Source organism: Passer montanus, unplaced genomic scaffold (genome assembly GCF_014805655.1).
Source record: "Passer montanus isolate IOZ18808 unplaced genomic scaffold, ASM1480565v1 scaffold32, whole genome shotgun sequence".
NCBI lineage: Eukaryota > Metazoa > Chordata > Aves > Passeriformes > Passeridae > Passer > Passer montanus.
The window spans coordinates 2,968,526-2,987,651 of record NW_024367930.1 but is presented as its reverse complement, the minus strand read 5'-3'; the positions used below and the strand labels follow the sequence as shown (position 1 = coordinate 2,987,651).

General features: G+C 42.1%; 1 protein-coding gene across 6 annotated transcripts in view; it reads right to left on the bottom strand.

Moving 5' to 3' along the window:
- Positions 1 to 4,866: 4,866 nt before the first annotated feature.
- The window catches only part of BLVRA (biliverdin reductase A), a 29,608-nt gene continuing 15,348 nt past the window's right edge, over positions 4,867 to 19,126 (bottom strand). For 3 of the 6 annotated variants that reach the window (XM_039715003.1, XM_039715007.1, XM_039715006.1), the window contains 6 exons: positions 17,593 to 17,720; positions 15,739 to 15,858; positions 15,014 to 15,111; positions 13,432 to 13,539; positions 12,864 to 13,035; positions 4,867 to 8,097 (listed from right to left, as the gene is read on the bottom strand). In XM_039715003.1, coding sequence (XP_039570937.1) covers positions 7,824 to 8,097; positions 12,864 to 13,035; positions 13,432 to 13,539; positions 15,014 to 15,111; positions 15,739 to 15,858; positions 17,593 to 17,711 — 891 coding nt within the window. In that variant the 5' untranslated portion in view covers positions 17,712 to 17,720 and the 3' untranslated portion in view covers positions 4,867 to 7,823. Of the gene's footprint in view, positions 8,098 to 12,863; positions 13,036 to 13,431; positions 13,540 to 15,013; positions 15,112 to 15,738; positions 15,859 to 17,592; positions 17,723 to 17,837; positions 17,972 to 19,126 lie in introns of those variants that run through there. The other 3 variants (XM_039715004.1, XM_039715005.1, XM_039715008.1) reach the window with 2 other exon arrangements.

Genomic DNA, 19,126 nt, shown 5'->3' with positions numbered 1-19,126 from the left:
AGGCATGGTGCTGGACCTTACTTTGTGCTGCTCTCCTATCTTACCTCCTTTCCAAAACCCAGATGGTGATGTGGCCTGGCAAGAAGGAGCCTCTTAAAATAGCTGCTGAAAGGAACGTGGCTCTTTGCTACAATTCAAAAGAAAGCAAGGTATGTTTGAGGAAGATGTGTACAAGGTAGGAGACAAAGGGAGCCTTCCTCTACCAGGTTTCCCTTTGTGACTGGTGTCAACCATCCTCATGGACAGTTGGCCCCTTTGAAACCACTTCTGGAGGGACATCAAAGAGAAGCTTGGAATGTGAGGCTGCATAGCTGAGTCCACCTTTTTACCTTGTTGTGAGGGTACTGGTGAAACAATGACTGAGAGTGATTGCTCAGCCTTCTCTCTCCTCCCTCCACAATAGGCTTCATCCCTCCCACTGTTGGCCAGATTTTGGTGGAGAATTACTACTGCCTGTTCCTTTCTTTACAGCCCTCTGTCGATCCTCTTGCTAATCACCTCAGGGGCACACCTTCAAATTCTGGAAAAGGGCAAATACTGGAAACAGCAATGGCAGCAGCACAGCACACCTGGAGGAACCTCAGCTGGTAAAGCAGTAGAAGATGGAAGCACCACGGTTGCATAGAGGCAGCTTGGCAGGGACAAGCAGTGGGTGCTTGGTGGTCCTGCCCAAATAAATGTGTGCCAAATTGCACCCTAAAATACCATAGCTCTGCCATGCACAGGGCTGAATTTCTGAGAGTATTGTGCCTGCAAAAGGATTTGGAAGCAACAAAAAATAAGGCATTGAATGGAAAAAAAAGGCTTGAGTCCACTGTTTGAGCTGTATACAAAGCCCATTATTTTCACTCTGATGAGTGAAATCAAGGACATTCCAAAGTGATTCATGAGCATGTAACCTGGCTACAGCTGACAATGACTGTGCCTTGGCAGGCTGGGATGACAGACTGAAAGATGAGCTCCTAATAAAATCAGGCTCAAAAGCAAATGTAGAGAAAGCTCTAATGGCTGATAATTTAATACAGAGAAACAAGATATAAACAGCTCGCAGGAGTGCTCTCGTGTGCAGTTATGACCTACATGGTCATGTAATAAAACAGGTACCTGTAATAAAGCAGATATGAGTAACAGTCTCAGGAGCCCAGAGAGGTGAGGGTACAACAGCAGGGTGTGATATTACAAGAGAAGCAAACGTTAGAACACAGCAGGTTTGCAGCAGAGGTGGATTGCACTGTGCAAAGCCTGGTGAGAGGCAAGGTGTGCACAAAGACCCACAGAGAAACCCATCCTGCCTGGGTTCAATGCAGTTGGACTAGCAGGCAAGATCAAGCCATACAAATAGAACAGGAACATAGATAGTTTGGATTTTACCATAGGTCAAAATAAGATAAAGATGATGATAAGTAATTTGTAATTGTCCATCTTAACAGTTCTTAAAGAAATTTCTACAACATTTGAAGTCTGGAGACAAATAGGTTTCAGTATAGTAAAAAAAATAGTCTAAATACGAACATTGTCTATGTGAACAAAATTAGTAATTAAAACAGTCCCTATATGCAAAAATGCAATATTAAGGGCAGGATAATGTCACCATCCAGGCCTTTTCTATAATAAATGTGTGTTTTGTTTCAGTACTAGAAAGAAAAGACTTAAAACTGCTGAACTCAACAACAAATCCACCAGTGGTGGAATTCATAAAATGAAAACTCACATCAGAGGGAACTGAGAAGAGGGATACTGATAAATTTAAAAACTCACCAAGTCTTTGCAAAGCCATGTTATCTACAAGCATTGCTTATAATAAGGGCCAGAATAAAGGAGAGATGACAACTTACAAGGGAATTGTATAGTTTCTAAAAGGTGGAGGAGCTCTTGATGTAGGTGAGAGGAAGAGAGAGACAACAGCTATAAACAGCCCCTTGAAGTGTCACACAGGAGGAGGATACTGCTGCCTACTCAGACTGGGACACCAGCAATAAATCCTGGCATCAAATAAAAAACCCAAATGCTGCCAGAGCACTGCTTCCCAAATTATTGGAAGAGACTATTTTAATTAGAACTATATTTGAATTGCAGACAACATTTGAATTATGTAAGGAAAAAAAAGAGCTAATGGTTCACTCACTGCTTTCTACTAATACAGAGCTTTATCCTGTCTGTTTCTGAGGTGTTTTAGAACTCCCAAAAGACAGAATATTCACAAAGGAACATTATTTCAGACAATATTATTGTTATTATTATCATTATTATTGTTGTTGTTACTGTTATTATTACTGTTATTATTATTGTTAATCTGTCAAGCTCATCTTGACTTTCTGCTAACGATTAACTTAGCATTTTAAAATTATTTTTACTTATTTGTTACTCAACACCCATGCACAGAACTTCAGAAAGCCCTAATTCATTAATGACTTATTCACTGTCTTGAGGCAATCTAGCTGTTTTAGAGACACATTACTGGATTCTTTATAGGTTGGCTTTTATCAGGGAAAAGGGATGACTCACTGGAGGTCAGGCAGGATGGCACAATACACCAGGTGTGGTAAATAGGAACTCCAGAAAGCAGGTCGTAACAGCAGCAGCAGATAAATCAGAAAGTCAGCTCACACACTACATGATCTAAGATTCCCTGAGTAAGAAGTTTTAGAGAAGTTTTTTGAAGTAGTAATGTAGATGAAGTGATTTTTATTAGATCAGGACACATTTATTTTTATAAGTTCTAGCATGCATTTCTGCAGGCTACTATTCAGAGCTTCTGATGACAGTAATTCTATTTAAATTATTAGTTTGAAATTTCTCTGCTTATTGGCCTGCATGCAGCTGGGCACCAGTAAGGTGTGTTTATTGCCAAGATGTGGAAGACAAGCACTAAACCTGGGGGCTTTGTAACTGGTGACACCACAATGGTCCTTGCAGCTTTGTTGCCATCACAATGTAGCAGCCTGTCACTTATGCCATGTTCAAGGGTGAGAGAAAAGCTGTCTGTTTTAATCAGGTTGGGTCAGCAAGAAAGCAGAAAGCACGGGTTGGACACTGCGTTTCAGTTCCCTTTGCAGCCCAAAAGGTAAGTGTAAACTGGAAGAAGTTACTGTGGATGCTGCTAAAGCCAGGAGCCAAAGGGGCGCTTCAGGCTGAGCTCTGGGTTTGTTTCCCTAGCATGATGAGTTACCCAGTGCTCCACTTGGGCCAGCCAGCTCTGCTGAGAAGCTGTGCACATCTGGTCAGACGAAATTACATTGCAAGCAAGCCCTGTGGTAACAGAGGTAGCTCGGCCAGAGCTGGCTCCAGTGTTTTGCATTGAACCAAATTGTACTGCATGGACATCTTCTGTCTCAGGGCTGGGCTCTTCTGGACTAGGGATGAAGTCTGCTACTGGTAATACCTCTGCTGCATCCCTTCTTTAAACGAAAATTCTCATGGGTTTCTCAACAGAGTCCTGTAACCTTATTTAATTCAGCCTCTACAAATAGCAGCTTACAGCACTTAAGGCTAACCAAATACCTCTCTATCTCTGTCAAAAACTGGAGTTATTATTTTACTGGAGATCCTTAGCTTCCTGCTGTTGTGTTTTATTACTGTTGCACAGAGCACACCACATGCCTCAGGGAGCAGTAAGTGCTACTGCATGAATTACATCAGCACAGAGTGCTGCCAGTTTCGCTTTGGTGCATCACTCACAAACTGTGAGGATGTCCAAGGCCCTGGTTCATACTGCCATCCTGAAGGGATCAAACATCTGGAATGACACCTGAAAAGAGATGTACAGTTTGGTGTTTACCACCATGACCCCTCTGCAAACTGCTGGAGGAGCTGCAATCCCAACTCAGTTTTAGTGAGATGGCATTCTGAACATGCTATTCATTTCAAAAAGCTTGTTTTGATGCAATAGGACCATTTGAAAAGCAGCCCCAGTCTGCACAGCTGCCAACCCTTGCCTTCCCCCTTCCTTGTCTCTCTGATCTGCTGAGGGGGAAGTTCCAATGACATCCTCCTCATAAAGAATTCCAGCCCAAGCAGCTCCTGTGGGGTCCCCTGATACTCTTTGCCTTCCCCCTGATCCCATCTCCCATGTTCCCATACTGTTCCTGATAATCACAAAGGTAAATTAGACCCTGTTCCCAGGACCCACAGAACAAGCTCTCAGGTTGATCCCAGAATGATACTCATGTCTCCATCTCAGCCAGACTTCTTGCACAGCTTTCCAGCTTCTCATAGCAATATCTAGTTTCTTTGCTTTTTGGAAATTTTCCATTCCCATGACCTCTAGCCCTCTGAGAAGGGCTTTGGATCAAACCACTTTTTCCAGGTTTCAGCTAGCTTGCTGCAGTTAGTGATTCCACACCTCTCATCTGCCAGAGTCAATGTCCAGCCTCTGGCAGGAAAGGAACATCTCCATGTGGGAGCATTGTGCATCATAACATTTTCCAGGAAAACTCATAGCATCAAACAGTTAACAAGGTTGCTGCAAAGGAATTCCTAGTGTGCCACAGGAGTACAGTAATTTGCAGCAGAAGTGGTAGAAAATCAGCTATATCTAAAGAATGGAATATAATAACTGCTCATGTCACATCTTACACTGGCCTTTCCATACCTCTGTATCTCTAAAACTGCCTGGGTTCAGGGATTTTGTGGGAGAGCTCACAAGGTGAGGTAAGGTCACAAATCCTCCCACACCTGTATTCAGAACTTTGAAACAGGAGAAGGAGGCAGCTGAGGTCTTTAGAATATTATCACAGTCTGATAATATTCTAAAGCAGGATTTCACAGGCCTTGAGGAGTGAAAAGAGGAAAAAAAAACATTTGCAACAGAGCCACTTTCAGCACAGGCAATGGGAACTGCTAATGAAGGACAAAGGGAACAAAAAAGAATGATTACAAGCTCCAGTATTTTATTGGTGAGTTTAACATCTGGTTAAACAATACATACATTTGGAACTAGACTTCCAGCAGCTCCCATATACAAATGATCATGGTGAATAGGCAAATTCACAAGGCAGAAGGAAAAGCCATTTAAATGATGCAGGCTCCCAGGAGCAGGACAGACAGTAGTAGGTAGGCAGGTCAGCTGGAAGGAATGGGAGGGGAATGAAGGAGAGTGTGGGATATCCAAGCTCTAGGCACCTGCCTTCCCTAGCTCAAATTAACCAGCTACTTTCCCCAGGTGCTCTCTAGAGAAGCAAGCTTCTCCAGAGGACAATTCACTGCAAATATTATACTGCTGCTCTACACAGCTCCCATGAATTTGTTTCCTAGGGAAATACTGCTCTCGCCAGCAATTGCAGAGCATGCTCAGGGAGATGTGCTGACTAATTCTGATGCCTAGAGATGTGTGAATCTCCTTTCCCTTTTCCCTCGCTCCCTAACTACCCATTATGAATTAGCATGTAAGCAAGTGGCATTCACCCCATATTCACAGATCAGGAGGTCATCAAGGAACAGGAGCTTTCACTGGCTGTCATACCTAGCAGACACACACAGAGGATTCTAATCCATTCTAACCCCAGATGAACTGTTTGTCTTTTGCCAAAAATCTACTTTTCCCCCTCACAGAGCATCAGATCTGCCCATGCCATGGGCATGAAGTCCCTGTGAATGCTCAGTAAGGTATCCACTTGGGTGGACAAGCACAGATCTGCCTGCAGAAATCTGCTGCCAACTCACATGGGTCTCAATCCACTGAAGGCAGCATGAGAATTTTCACTGATTTTGACAGATAGGGTAGATTTAAGCAAATGTCACATGCAGAATTCATTCACACATCAAGCTCCAGTCATTGCTAAAATGTGACTGATTTGGGAGAAAATTGTACAGATTTTTCTTTTTTGTTTCAAGCAGACTGAATTGTATCCAACTCCTGAATGAACATTTACCCAAAGGAAAACTTTTAATTGTCAATATTGACTGGCTGCAATTACGTATACATTCACAACATATATGCTCCCTTATTAAAAAACTGCCCAAATGATAAAATAGAAAAAGAAATACTATTTTGGTTTGAAAGAACAATTGCACAGACTGAAGTTGGCTTCTGTATTAATACAGCACCAGCAGATGCTGTAATTAGAAACTAAAAGGCAACCAGAGGAATTGTTAATAGCATTGTGCAGTGCTTAGGCTTCTAAAACTAAAATGCTTCTTTAGGGAAGCGATAATGTTTTCATATGTGATCCTGTGACTACAGTAAAAATGCTAAAAACCCATTCCCACGGGTGTCATATGCTATAACCTGGGCTGGTTTGGCTGGGGTAGAGCTAATTTGATTCAGAGTAGCTACTATGGGGCCGTGTTTTGGATTTTGCTGGAAACTGTTGATAACGCAGGGATGTTTTAGTTATTGCTAAGCTGTGTTTGCACAGCCTCAAGGCCTCTCCTGCTTCTCACCCCATCCTACCAGCAAGTAGGCTGGGGGTGTTCAAGAATTTGGGAGTGGACACAGCCAGGACAGCTGACCACAAAGCAATATTCCATACCATATGGTATACAATGCTGGGGAAGGAGAATGAAGGGGGGACATTCAGAGTGAAGGAGCTTGTTTTCCCAAGTAGCTGTCTTGTGTGATGTAGCTCTGATTTCCTGGGAGTGGCTGAACACCTGCCTGCCCATCAGAAGCAGTGAATGAATTCCCTGTTTTGCTCTGCTTGCACGTGCAGATTTTGCTTTATCTGTTAAACTGTCATTATCTCAATCCACCTTTTTTCCCCCCTCACTGTTACCTTTCTGATTCTCTCCCCCATCCCACTGAGGTACAATAAGCAAGCAGCTGCCTGGTGCTTAGTTGCCAGCTGGGGTTGAACCATGACATAAACACATGGATATATTTGCAAATTGCTGTTTTCTACAATGCTATTCTAAATTTATCACTATTCCTAATGAATTTCTCTGTTTCCAGGAGTGCATTAATGATTTTCTTTTCTTAAATGCAAGACATTTATTATTTTTTGCTATTATTCACTCCCACGCTGAATTAGAACACAAATGAAGAAGAATAATATGCAGCTTCCAATACAAAACCAAAAATATTTAGGTTCAGTAGAGAGCAGGCAGACAATGCATTAGTTCAATGCATGTTTCTCATATCTGCTGGGAACAGATTTCTATGTTGGCATAGGGCACCAGAGAAACTGAATGAAATCAACATCTCCCTATCAAGAGACAAGACTCTTCTTCTATTCTGGTTTGATACCAATACAGATTTAATTTGACCATAGTTGACCTCTAGTGTGAAAACTAGCCACCCCCCAAAAACCCAAAAAACACACAAACCACCCCACTCCCCACACCAATACCTAACAGACAAGACTACTAATTAGAGCAAACACACAGAACTATTCAGGGCAATTGGAAGAAAAGGTCAAGACTGTGATGGCACAAGTTCTGTATTTCAAGTGAAGAGGTGGAAAATGGAACTGGAACTTCATTCTCAAAAATAGTACCTGAATACTATTGAGACATGTTCATTTCCAGACATATCTGGAATGGGGGGACGGACCCTGGGAGATAGAATTATATATAGTATTTACAGTCCTGCAGGATCTACTGTCAGGGATATTCCCAGCTGAATCACAGGAAAGCTTGCTGTTGCTAGGTTTCTAACTACCTGAAAGGACAGGGATGCATCAGAGCAGGGGAATTGCTTTGGTCTGGTGCAAACCAGAAGGCACAGGGTATAGCCCAGACTCTTCCAGAACACCTGGAGAGCCCAGGAATCACAAGTAGTCAAAAAGAAGGCAATTAAACAGAAATAGCAGCTGCTTGATAACAACAGTGAGCTCTAGCCCTACAGCTTTTCTGTCTGCCGTGTTCTTCCTTCCCTAGGAGCAGTCTCAGGAATAGATTTTCTCTGGCTCTTCACAGTACTGTTGGATCACCTCTGCAAGGTCAAGACACCGCAAAATTCGCCATTTTTCAGCAGCCAGCTCCTCCTTGGAGACTTGGCCCAGCAGTTTCTTGGCAAAGAGGTTCTGATCCTGCATGAAAAGGCCCACAGAAGACCTTGGGGCTTCAGGGAGGTTCTCCAGGCAACCACTTGTGAAACAGAAGTTGATTTTCTTTTCACGTCTCATCCCTGGTCCTCTTTCTTCAATCCAAGTCAAGGGTCTAGTGTGAAGGAGCAGTGAAAAAGTATTAATTAAGAAATTGAATCAACAATTCTAATTTGTTTGGGTTGTTTTCTCAGTATTTGCAGAAAATGCCCTAATACATGCACCATTTTTGAATATCAATTATTGCATATTTAGGCAATGTGTCCTGACCAACATGCCTTGTGGTTATACAGCTCAACAGCAGATAATAGTCTTAACTCTGCTGCTGTTTCATGCCATGACTACTTTCAGCACACCATCTAAGCTCTGTCCAGCTTTGTTTTCCCCATGCACAAAGTGAAGCAAGCAACATCAAGCCACGTCATAAGGAAGAGGGAAGTTTGTGGACTTGGATGAAAAGTGCAGTTAAAAATTTTGTACATAATTCAGTCACAGCTAAACTCAAAAGGCCCTCAATGTCTAGTCATTCCTCCAGCAAGAACAGATTTAAGTCACACGGGTACATAATGATGACCCAGGTGCTACTAAGTGAGCTGAACCCCAGTGAACAAATTCACTGACACAGACACAAGCATCCATACTCTCTGAACTTTAAAATGCTCCATTCTCATCACCAGGAGCACTGCGCTGATCCTCAGAATTATACCTACACTGACTCTCAAGCAGGCCTTTCTTAATCAGAGCAGAGTCCTGTCTTACACCAACATGACAGCATGGTCTCCAAATCAAGCCTGGTGGTCTTGCTATTGACTTGCAAAGCTCACACCTTCCTTCCAAACTTCCCATCTTGGCTGAGAGGAAAGGAGCCATGGGACATGCTGTGCCACTTCAGGGGTCTTAACAGACTCCTTGACCCAACACTGCAATGCCTTTGAGGAATGGCCCTCAACATCAGCCACAGTCACAATGCTCCCTTCCTGGTCTTTTGTCAACTGCCTGAACCGTACCATTGCCTTTCTGCCACTCATTCATCAGCACTCACTATTGCCTGTGTTTAGAGGATGCACATTATTTTTCTTACTTGGTTATTGATGACCCTTCCACAGTCCTTTATGGCCTACTTTAGTCTGCCACTCACAAATTATGAAGGCATCAATAGCCTGGAAGAATAAATTCTGTCTCCACGTACTGCCCATTAAATCTTCAGTATCATTAGACCTGGAAAGAAAGTCCTTGTCAATCTGCCCTGAACACATTCTGCAGAGTGCTCAGCTTAATGTTCCTGCACCTCTCATCTTTTACACTCTAGGATTCAGTTTCTATACTTGCATCATCGTATCGATTATTCTTTGCTCACCTGTACTTCCACATGTCCACCACTTCCCCTACAAATTAAGCATGGCCAGATGAACATGATTGAACAGAATGAAACAACTGGAGGGGGAAAAATACCCAAATCACAGCCTGCAAGAATGCACCAAAAAAAATCTCAGAAAACAAATAAATGCAAAGGCACCATGTGTTTTAGGAAGACACAGGACTACATCTTACTGCAAGCCAGAAGGGTGTTTGGGGGCATATTGCTCAGTGTTTTCAGTGTTCCCATCCTACTTCCCTGAGGTAAAGGCCTCTGGGTCAGAGGCAGGTTGCTGAGCAAGCTGGGCTTTGCTCTGACTTGACAGAGCTGGTTTTATATTCCTAGGATAGTAAAGAGTCACAGAGGGTTCAGGCCACTGTTACTCAAAGCTGCTTTATCTCAGGTGGGTAGGCACGAAGAAACCACTGGGCAGGCACAGGCAAAGATTTCCATCATGTAATAGCAAGGAGCTCTTGATATGATCCAAACCAGGCCCTGTCAGTGCAGGATCACCTCCCTGGGGTGATCTAGAGCAGATGCACACCAGTGATCAGGCTCAAGTGTATGCCTTCTGCTCTAGGTTGGGAAGCCACTGAACCAGAAGCACAAACACACAGAGCAGGCAGAATTTATTCAAAGTGAATAGAATGACTGATTTAGATCAGCGAGGAGGAAAATGCTCGATTTAGTAATAGATTTATCTTCTTCTGCAATTGGGTTTTTAGTCAGATTCCCAAACAGAGGTCGATTCTACTTAATTGGTAATCAAAATGTATTCATTTTTAATTAATAACAACTTCTACTCTGAAATAAGCCTCCTGATTTGCTATAAAGATAAGTATGTTGCAAGCTCACACGTTATTTAAGCAATTTTGTAGCTTAAGAAACAGATTTGTATTTTATGTCAGAAAATTGTGAAGGGCTGTAGCTTTTTTCATAGACAATTTACCCACTTTCATTAAAGATTTGTATCAAAGTATTATCTAGCTACAGATACACTTAGTTATTTAGAAGTGTTAGTAGAGTTACTTACTTATTATTGTTGCAACAAATCCAACATTTTGATATCTGAATAAAGTCAGGTTACATATGTTGGGTAGTTAAAGAAAAAGAAAATTTAATCAAGCACTAACAAACCACCTTTATACTGACTGTAAAGCAAACAGGTCTGCCGTGAAGAAAACACCCTGACTTTCTATGGCCATTTTGTCTTTCCAAATTGTAAACTGATAGCATTTTCTCAGCTACATTAAAAAAGACTTTTTGCTTTTCTAATTCCCTTTTTCCTCAAATAATGAGTGGATCTCACTGGACTGCAATAGCTCAACAAACCAATATGAAGCAAACACTCTTTGTACTGCCAGAAGAATTAAGCTGGTTTCATGCTTGAAAGAATTCTGGGTCCACTCAGCTTAAAATTGTATGCAGCGACTTCTGCAGAAAGCATCTATTACATCATTTTCTATGAATGTTCAATTTGAAGATATTTTATTAGACTCTGAAAGCTTAGCTCTCCACAAAAACATAACTTCAATCATTTCTTGTCAGTATATGTTTAAGAAATGTCTTGAACTTCTTTTAAATATTTTCCTTGTAACTCTTTGAAAATGCCAATATTTTTAATTTATCATTAAATCAATGAGAGGCTCCCTTAGCTTGGATGAGAATTAGATAATTGGACCCTATCCCTAATTAACATTAAAACAAATGCTGCCCAAATCATTATGTCTCCAGCTTGCACTAAAAATTGATTTCTGACATTTACTGAATCCAAGCTTTGTAATCCTGGGACAGGAACTGCAGTCCCAAACCAGACGTGCTGTCAGTAGAGGTTTGGCTCTTCCTGGATTGCTCAATGTTGTATCACAGAGAGGCTGTCAGCTCAGCTGTCTTGGACACACAACAGAGGCAGAGGTCATCTCTCAAATAGCTGGGTGAAGGCATTAACATACACCTCCAAAATCCACCCAGAGCCAGACACGCAGCGAGGGTGGGCTGTGCAGTGGAGACAGACTATACCCTTTACACAAATCCCTGCTTAACAAGCAGAACACAGGCTCCTGCATTCTGCACCTGCTGTATTTTCCAAGGCAGAAAATAGGATGAATTAACCTGATTTCTCAAGGTTACTGTATTCATGTCTTTCAAAAAAGGATGGGAGAGCTCTCATGAAAGGTACAGACCTTTCCCATCCTTCAGCAAAATAAGGTTGGGCAAATTAGATCTGTAATGCCACCACCATTACTGCTGGGCCATAACTTCACTTGACAGAGAGTGGGCCAAATTCTCTCCTGCAGTAACTCCCTTGACGTCAGTGGGGGAAGGTCAGCAGGAAATATGGCCCCAGCACTGAACACAATACAGGAACGCTATGTGATTTTCCACCCACCCTAAATTATCCCAGAGGCATAAAACTGACTGACCCCAAAGTTATTAAAACACTTATGGTGAGAAAACACTGATCCATACATATAGTAGTTGCCAAGAGAAGCAAATATTGGTTAGTGCTGAGGAGCAGGGAAAAAAAAGTAATCCAGAATCAGTTTTGTATCCAGCAAATATCATACATAGCAGCTAAGGACTAGCCAGGAGACAGGACAGCCAGGGAAATGTTTAAACCACCCACTAGTTCCATCTGCTGGAATTAGTTCAAAATCTCACCCTATCCAGATCTTCGCAGCTACTTATGTTACTAGCAAATTGCTAAGAGGGTAAACAGAGCTTGTATACAGAGTTCTGTCCTCTCACAAGTGCATTTCAAAAGGAATTGGAAATGCTGTTTTATTTAAAGAGAGAGGAAGATTGCTAAAACAAGATGATAATCCCATGATAAACTGCAATGGGGTTTCTAGAGTGGCTGATGAAATGCTTAACCATTTGAACTCTTAACTTAACCTGTGGTGAAGTTAAGAGTTTAAAGGAGCCCTGATTATTCACTGCTCAAATAGCTGGTCCTTCTGGTTACTACTTTAACTACACATTTATCTAAAATACTGGGTTAGGTTTGGGCTTTTTAAGAGGTCTATCAGCATATCTGCAATAATAAAAAAAAAATGATCAAGGAGTTCCATCACCATCGGATAATTTCTCTCTACCTTTTCATATGAGGTAATTTTCAAACTGTATCTTGGTGCTTTAAACTGACATTGTAAGTAACTTCAACTTATTGAAAGGACATGAACTCTGCATAGATGCTCCAGAATGACCAAACCTGAGAGTTTCCACCACTCTCTGAACCAAGCTGAGTAGTCAAGTGACAGAATGCAATACTGGGAACTTACTTCATCATTATAATAGATCACTTTTTAGCAAGGCTATTAAAAATATCCTAGCTGATAGGAAGGATATTGTTACCACATAATAAAAGACAAATAAACCCCAATATTACAAAATGCATCTTTAAAAGACATGTACACTTTCATGCCAGCCTCTCCCATTCTGTTTCTACAAGAGGAGAAGAGAACTCCTGCAGGCAGAAGTCCTGCAGATGATGAGGCTCACGTGCTGCCATAGACATTACTCACTTCTTGTTTGCCGTCTGAAAGTGAACAGTCATTCTGGAATAATCCTTATCCTTCTGCTTCTCTCTGGTGGCAGAGGTAACAGTGAGGTCTCCAAAGAGGTCAATTAGCCACGTCAGACGAGCAATTCCACTGAAAGCTGGGAATCCTGACTTGTTTTCATCAAGGACACTACCTGGTGGAATAGAAACTCTTGAGGAACAGGAAGTAGAATAATGCCTTCTGCATAGCAAACAATGAAGAAACTTCAGTGTTGCAGGCTTAAAGATCAGGGTGTAGAAAGGTCAGTGTATGGACTGAGTAGGAAAGTCAATAAACACATTTAATGTCGAAATGGATCAGTTGACAAGCTGTGGCAGAGAGGGCTGCACAAAGTACATATACAGCAAACCCTTCAGGACATGTTGAGGACAGAAGGGTGTATGTGGATTCAGCAAGGGAATTATCCAGAACCAATACCTGTGTCTCTACTCAGACTGTCTTGTGTGAAAGGACTGAATGAAGCCTGGAAGCACTGGCACCCCTGGGGAGCAAATCCAGACAGACTTTTGATTTCTTCAGAGCTACTGACCTGTGAAATGCAATGTTCCCTTCACCAGGTCTTTCCCAGCCACTTCTTTTTTCAGCTGCTTGTACTCTTCAGTAAGAAGTTCAATGTGCTCCACATGGAGTACTTTACCTGCCATTAAAATAACAAAACAAAACAAAATCACAAAAAAACCCAAAACAAAACAAAACAAAAACAAACAAAAACAAACAAACAAACAAAAAAAACCCCAAAAACCCCAAAAAAACCCAGGACAGATTAAATAAAACTTTTCTGTGTGAATCAAAGCCATGTCTAAACAGTAAAGGCTTCACTAGCCACCAGTGGGAACTCAGGCAGAAATATTCATGCATGGCTCACAAAGTGATGTCAGGAAGAAAATCAAACATGGAAACATGGGCCCTGAGCTGAAGCACCAATTTGGGTTACGGATGTTCAGGAGTCAACAAATACACACACTGCAGGAACAGCAGCCACTATGTTTAACAGAAACTCCCTAATGAAACCCAGTACCCAGCTAAGGCTGTAACATGAGTCTTCAGAATAATGGATGGATTAATTCTTGGCCTCTTTCCCCTCACATTTCCTTGTTCTGCATTTTTCCTCCCAAGGCAGTAGGAAAGAAAAAGGAAGGGGTAAAAATAGCATAATGCTCAGATTGGAACAATATGTTATGGAATACCTCCCTCCAATTGCAATGAATTGGGCTACTTTGAAACAGAGGTTATCCAATACAAGTTAAATGTGCCCTTCATTCAGTATGTGTTTTCCTGGAAGATTTCCAGGACAATCGTTGTAGGCTGCTGACAGTAACTGCTGCTGCTTCAAGAAAAGAGCGATAAATTCTGCTCAATGGGAAACCATTTGGTGAGCAACAAGGCAGTAACTGGTGTTGGTACAGGGAAACAGCAAAGCAGAAATCCTACACCTCCAGGTGTTTCATGACACAAGTCACAAAGGAGATCTTCAAGAAGCAGTGGCATAAGAAGTACACCTTGTTCAAATGATTCGCATTCTGCCTCTGCCCAGCACTGCTCTTCCCCTTGCAGCCCCATTCATCCCCACTGGCCCCAGCTGAACTGCCAGCTTCTGACCCTTTGTACCACTGGGATGGGACCACACACTTTGTGGAAATAAAGAGATTTTGCTTATAGCCAAGCTGTCTTTCAGACAGGAATGCCTTGCTGGCCTACAGTAGCATGAGCAGCTCTGTGTGGCCAGCACATCACAAATGCTAGAAGCTAGGAGAGCTGTCTGCAATTTCATTTCCAGGGGGAGAGAGGACAGGGAATTGCACAAGTCCGATAGCTGCACTCATCAAGTGCTTAACTATCACAGTGACAGAAGTTTTCCTCTTTAACTGCATTCTAAGTGTCACAAATAGAGGCTAGAGCTTTTGTGAGGACAAACATACCTTACTCTTAGAATTGACATTTGTGTGTTTGCTCCCCTGTTGGCACAAGTCTTGCATCCTAGACTGGCACATCTCTGAGACGGTCATACTCCCTTGCATGTGATGACTAAAGCAGGCTGGAGAATTGCCTTTGAGTTCTGTGCCTTTGGTGCTACCCAACAGGTAAGACACTCTTGAGAACAAATGTGTTACCTTTCTGCTCAGCCATCTCCCAGAGCTCGTGGGCTGCCTTAGCAGACAAAGCCATGGGGTACTCAACAAGGACATGTTTCCCAGCTTCTAAGAACATTCTGAAAGGGATAAAAGATAAAAGATCATTAAAAAGAATATTATCCCAATATCTCACCATGCAAGCTGTTTTTCATTCCCACAGGCAGCTTCACATGGAGAGATGCACAACATGGAGTAACAGGAATAAAGGGCACCTTTCCTAAGAAGGATGGTGTGGTTGGTACATCATGCACTTAAACAGCAGGGGAGAGGGGTTTTAATTCTTCTTTTGCCACAGAATTCTCTCACTCACCTACATCAAGTTGCTAAAATGCTACAGTGTTGAGCACTGCAATTTCTGACTTAGAGACATGTAAGCAGCAGGAGTGGGGCACTGGACTACCCTTCCACAATATAATCTGTGAGGAAAGGCTTTAAATCCTGTTTTAAGCTGCCTGTCCATCAAACGCAGGCCTAGAGGTGCGGAAATGGAATTACTTGGGAAATTAATGCATCTTACATCCTACTCTCTTCCAGGGCTTATTGGTGCTCTAGGGAACTCACTATCATTCATTTCAGGCCTTTAGTCTGGCAGTCTTTCCTCAGTGTTCATATCTTCTCCTGCAACAGCTTTACACAGCTCCTCTGTGCTCTTAAAATACAGGGGAAAGGGGGAAAAGAGCAGGGGGAAATTCCCCCCAAAATACCTGATGGTTTCTTCATGGCTTTTGTTCTCTGTGCTGATGAAGGCTGCATGGATGTCTTTGTTTCTCAGAGCATCTTCTAGGCTAATCTGCTTAGCCTCATTAATATTGCCAAAACTTCTCCTGTATATTTAGCATAAACACAACCAGAGTATAATTGTCATGGTCCATTCTTCCCAACCACATGTTGCACAGCAGTACTTAAAAATTGCTCCCATGGACCACTGAGTTCAACCAGGGTATAACAACCAGTTCCTTACCTAGGAAGAGTATGAGCACTTACAGACAAAAGTGGAATGGAGAAGAGAACCAAAAAAAAACCGGACCAGTGTACAGGTGGTGGTATCAGTCCAGAAACCGGCCTGCTATTGAACTGTTAAGTCCTTTTGTTGTTTGGTGTTTTGGTTTTTAATAAGCACTATTACCAAACAGATGTTGTAAAAGAGTGACTTGCAAGAGGACAGTGCTCCTGTGGGAGAACTTCTCCCCACCATCCTGGACAATGTGGACAAAAGCGCTCGAGATGGCAGGGATGGACACAACTGCAAGTACAGACAAGCAGGAGAAGGACAAAACAGATGCTTGGCTGTGATGGCTCACCTTGCAACACACACAGCATGTCAGTGCTAAGGGGAAAGCTCTCTTGGGCAGTAAGCTAAGCACAGCTCCAGCTGAAAATGAAAACCACAATCGCTCCAAAAGCCGTTTGCATTTCTACTGGCTGGAGCAGGCACCTTGACAGTGTTAGGATAGGTGACAAAGGGCAGGAAGGCAGGCCACAAGCAGGACTTGAGAGCAAAGACAGGTGGTGATTGTGTGTAATGGGGATCCAAGGAAGATTACTGTGAATCATGCATTTCAAGAGCATTGTTTCTCAAAAAAAAGTGGTGGAAACCCTGTCTTTAGTGCTCTTCAAGGTTACCTGTGCCACTGGCAGAGGCATCAGAGAACCAAAAGTGTATTTGGCAGGAAGATAAAGTGTGTGACCTGATCAGTCCTTTCTGTCTCCAGCAACCCTGCACACTTTAAATAGAGCTGGAAAAATACATTCACAATCTGACATACATTGAAGGTACTGCCTATTTCAAACTTTTATGCTCCATTGTAATGGGTCAGACAGTCCAGCAGGAATGCCCAGAGGAAGGTCCACTCTAAATTTCCACAGCTCCAAACTAGTGAGAAAAACTCTTGTTCTTTAAGAAGCATAAGAAGGATAAAAAGCAACCTTATTGCATGTAGCAAATCATGGGATTTTCTTTAGATATCTCAGGAATGCCCAGAGGAAGGTCCACTCTAAATTTCCACAGCTCCAAACTAGTGAGAAAAACTCTTGTTCTTTAAGAAGCATAAGGATAAAAAGCAATCTTATTGCATGTAGCAAATCATGGAATTTTCTTTAGATATCCACAGGTTCAATATCTGGTTTAAAAAAAATACTAGAATTTTATTTTGAAGTTGGAGTACTGGGGGCATTAAAACATGTTTTTGCAAAAAAACTTTTTAAAACTCTGTAAAACTTTTTTAAAAAACATTTCTAGAAGTGTCAGGCAGACACAAGATCATTAGCGCACCTATTGTCTGCACTACCTTAATTCTACAAGAAATTTCACTCAGACAATTTCTTTTTATCACAAAGATTCTACAGCAAGAACATCTCTCAGTTTTTATTTTAGTAATTTCTGAAAGATATCTCACTAGGGTAACTTATTTGTTCCCTCTTGCAAAGCTTTCTGTGCTCACTTCTGAGCTGCCACTCAGAATGACAGGCATATTTGCACGAACTTTCCCTTTTTGGCTTGAGAAAGAAGAAAAAGCATTGCAATATACACATTAGACATGCTAAGATGAAATTCTAACCTGGATACAAATCCAAAGAGTTTCAGGTGCTCAGAAGGGCTGGAAGGCATTGGATTCATCAAGTCTCGGATTCGTGCTAATCCAGCAATTCCAACTCCAACCACCACTGTCCCAAACATTTTGCTAATCTGTCCAAAAGAAAAAAAAAGGCAACTTTTTTTTTTTCCTTGTAACAGGGACAGGCGCAACTGGGAGGGAAGGCGTGAGAATAGATACTCTTGAACTCTGCTTTCATAGCACCAAACCTTATTCAGGTGTCAGCAACCAGCTAACAGAGATGTGATGCTATAGGCTACTGAGCTCACTCACATCCCATTGAAATGGGATCCAGCAGCTCAGCATGTCATAAGACTGGTCTTGAGATTTGTATTTAACAGCTATTAAATCACAGCTCCAGCAAAGTTCTTCATTTCCATGAATAGAAGGCAGACTTCAAAAGTGAGACATTCCTCTATTTATATTGCCACTTCCAAGCTGGAAAGGAGCCAAAAGGTTCTGCAAACCCAGCAGAGCTTTATATAAACCCTGCTGATTTCCTGGGTGTCTGCAGCACAGTGCCACACACACAGTCCCAGTGCTCAGCAGCATAGCTGTAATACTTTGGGACAGGAAGCAGGGAGCATCTTTGCGTTCCCCACATAACCACCAGCACACCCTACAATGCCAAGATGTAACCAACCACTGAATTTGACCAAGATGCTTGCTTGACATTTTCATGCCCAAAAAAAGCTCTGGCATCTCTTTAATGACAAGCAGGCATCTCTTTAAGATTTACATCTCCCAAATGCAATTGCTGACACAACTGCATAATATAGAGGGTGAGACAGGTATTGCACTCACTGGCTCAGCTGCTGGGCCTCTGGCAATAAATTCTTCTGTTGGTTTTATGATTTGCTGTTGATCTGTGGAAGTACTTGACAACTGATGAAACCTTTCCAACCTGCACTGTTCCAGCACTCTGAGGACTAGCAACACTTTGTAAATTAATTGAAGTTTTACAGGAAAATGGCCTAAAATTAGTCATGTCAGATCAGACCCTCTTCATTTTTTGTTCCTTCCATCTCATGAAAGCATCTCTTCAATCTCTGTTTCTTGCTTCAGTCTTCTTCCTGCCACTGCCAATCCCTGTGTTTGAGTGAACTCTTTAGATTGTTTACACTACTTGGCTGCAGCCCTTCACATCTTTCTGAGATTGAGATGGGTAAATGGACAACCCCACTTAACCCTCCTTGTGCCTCTTGTCTGACAGGATCACAGTGCAGCAGCAAAGCCATAAGTGACTGTTTTGGCAGTGCAAGAGGTTGACAGCTGCTGGCACAAAGGAAAAAAGATCCCCTCTCCAATCACATGCCATGTCTGTATTTTGTTTTACTTTAAGCTCCTGCCTACGGTGCTGAATGCCACTCATTTTACATATGCCAAAAAAGATACAAAGGTAAAACACAGAGCAGAATGTTTAGTGTAAGAAAATAAATTAGTGATATATCAAAGAGTTCTCTAGGGGAATTACAGTGACATTTTATTACCAAGTATT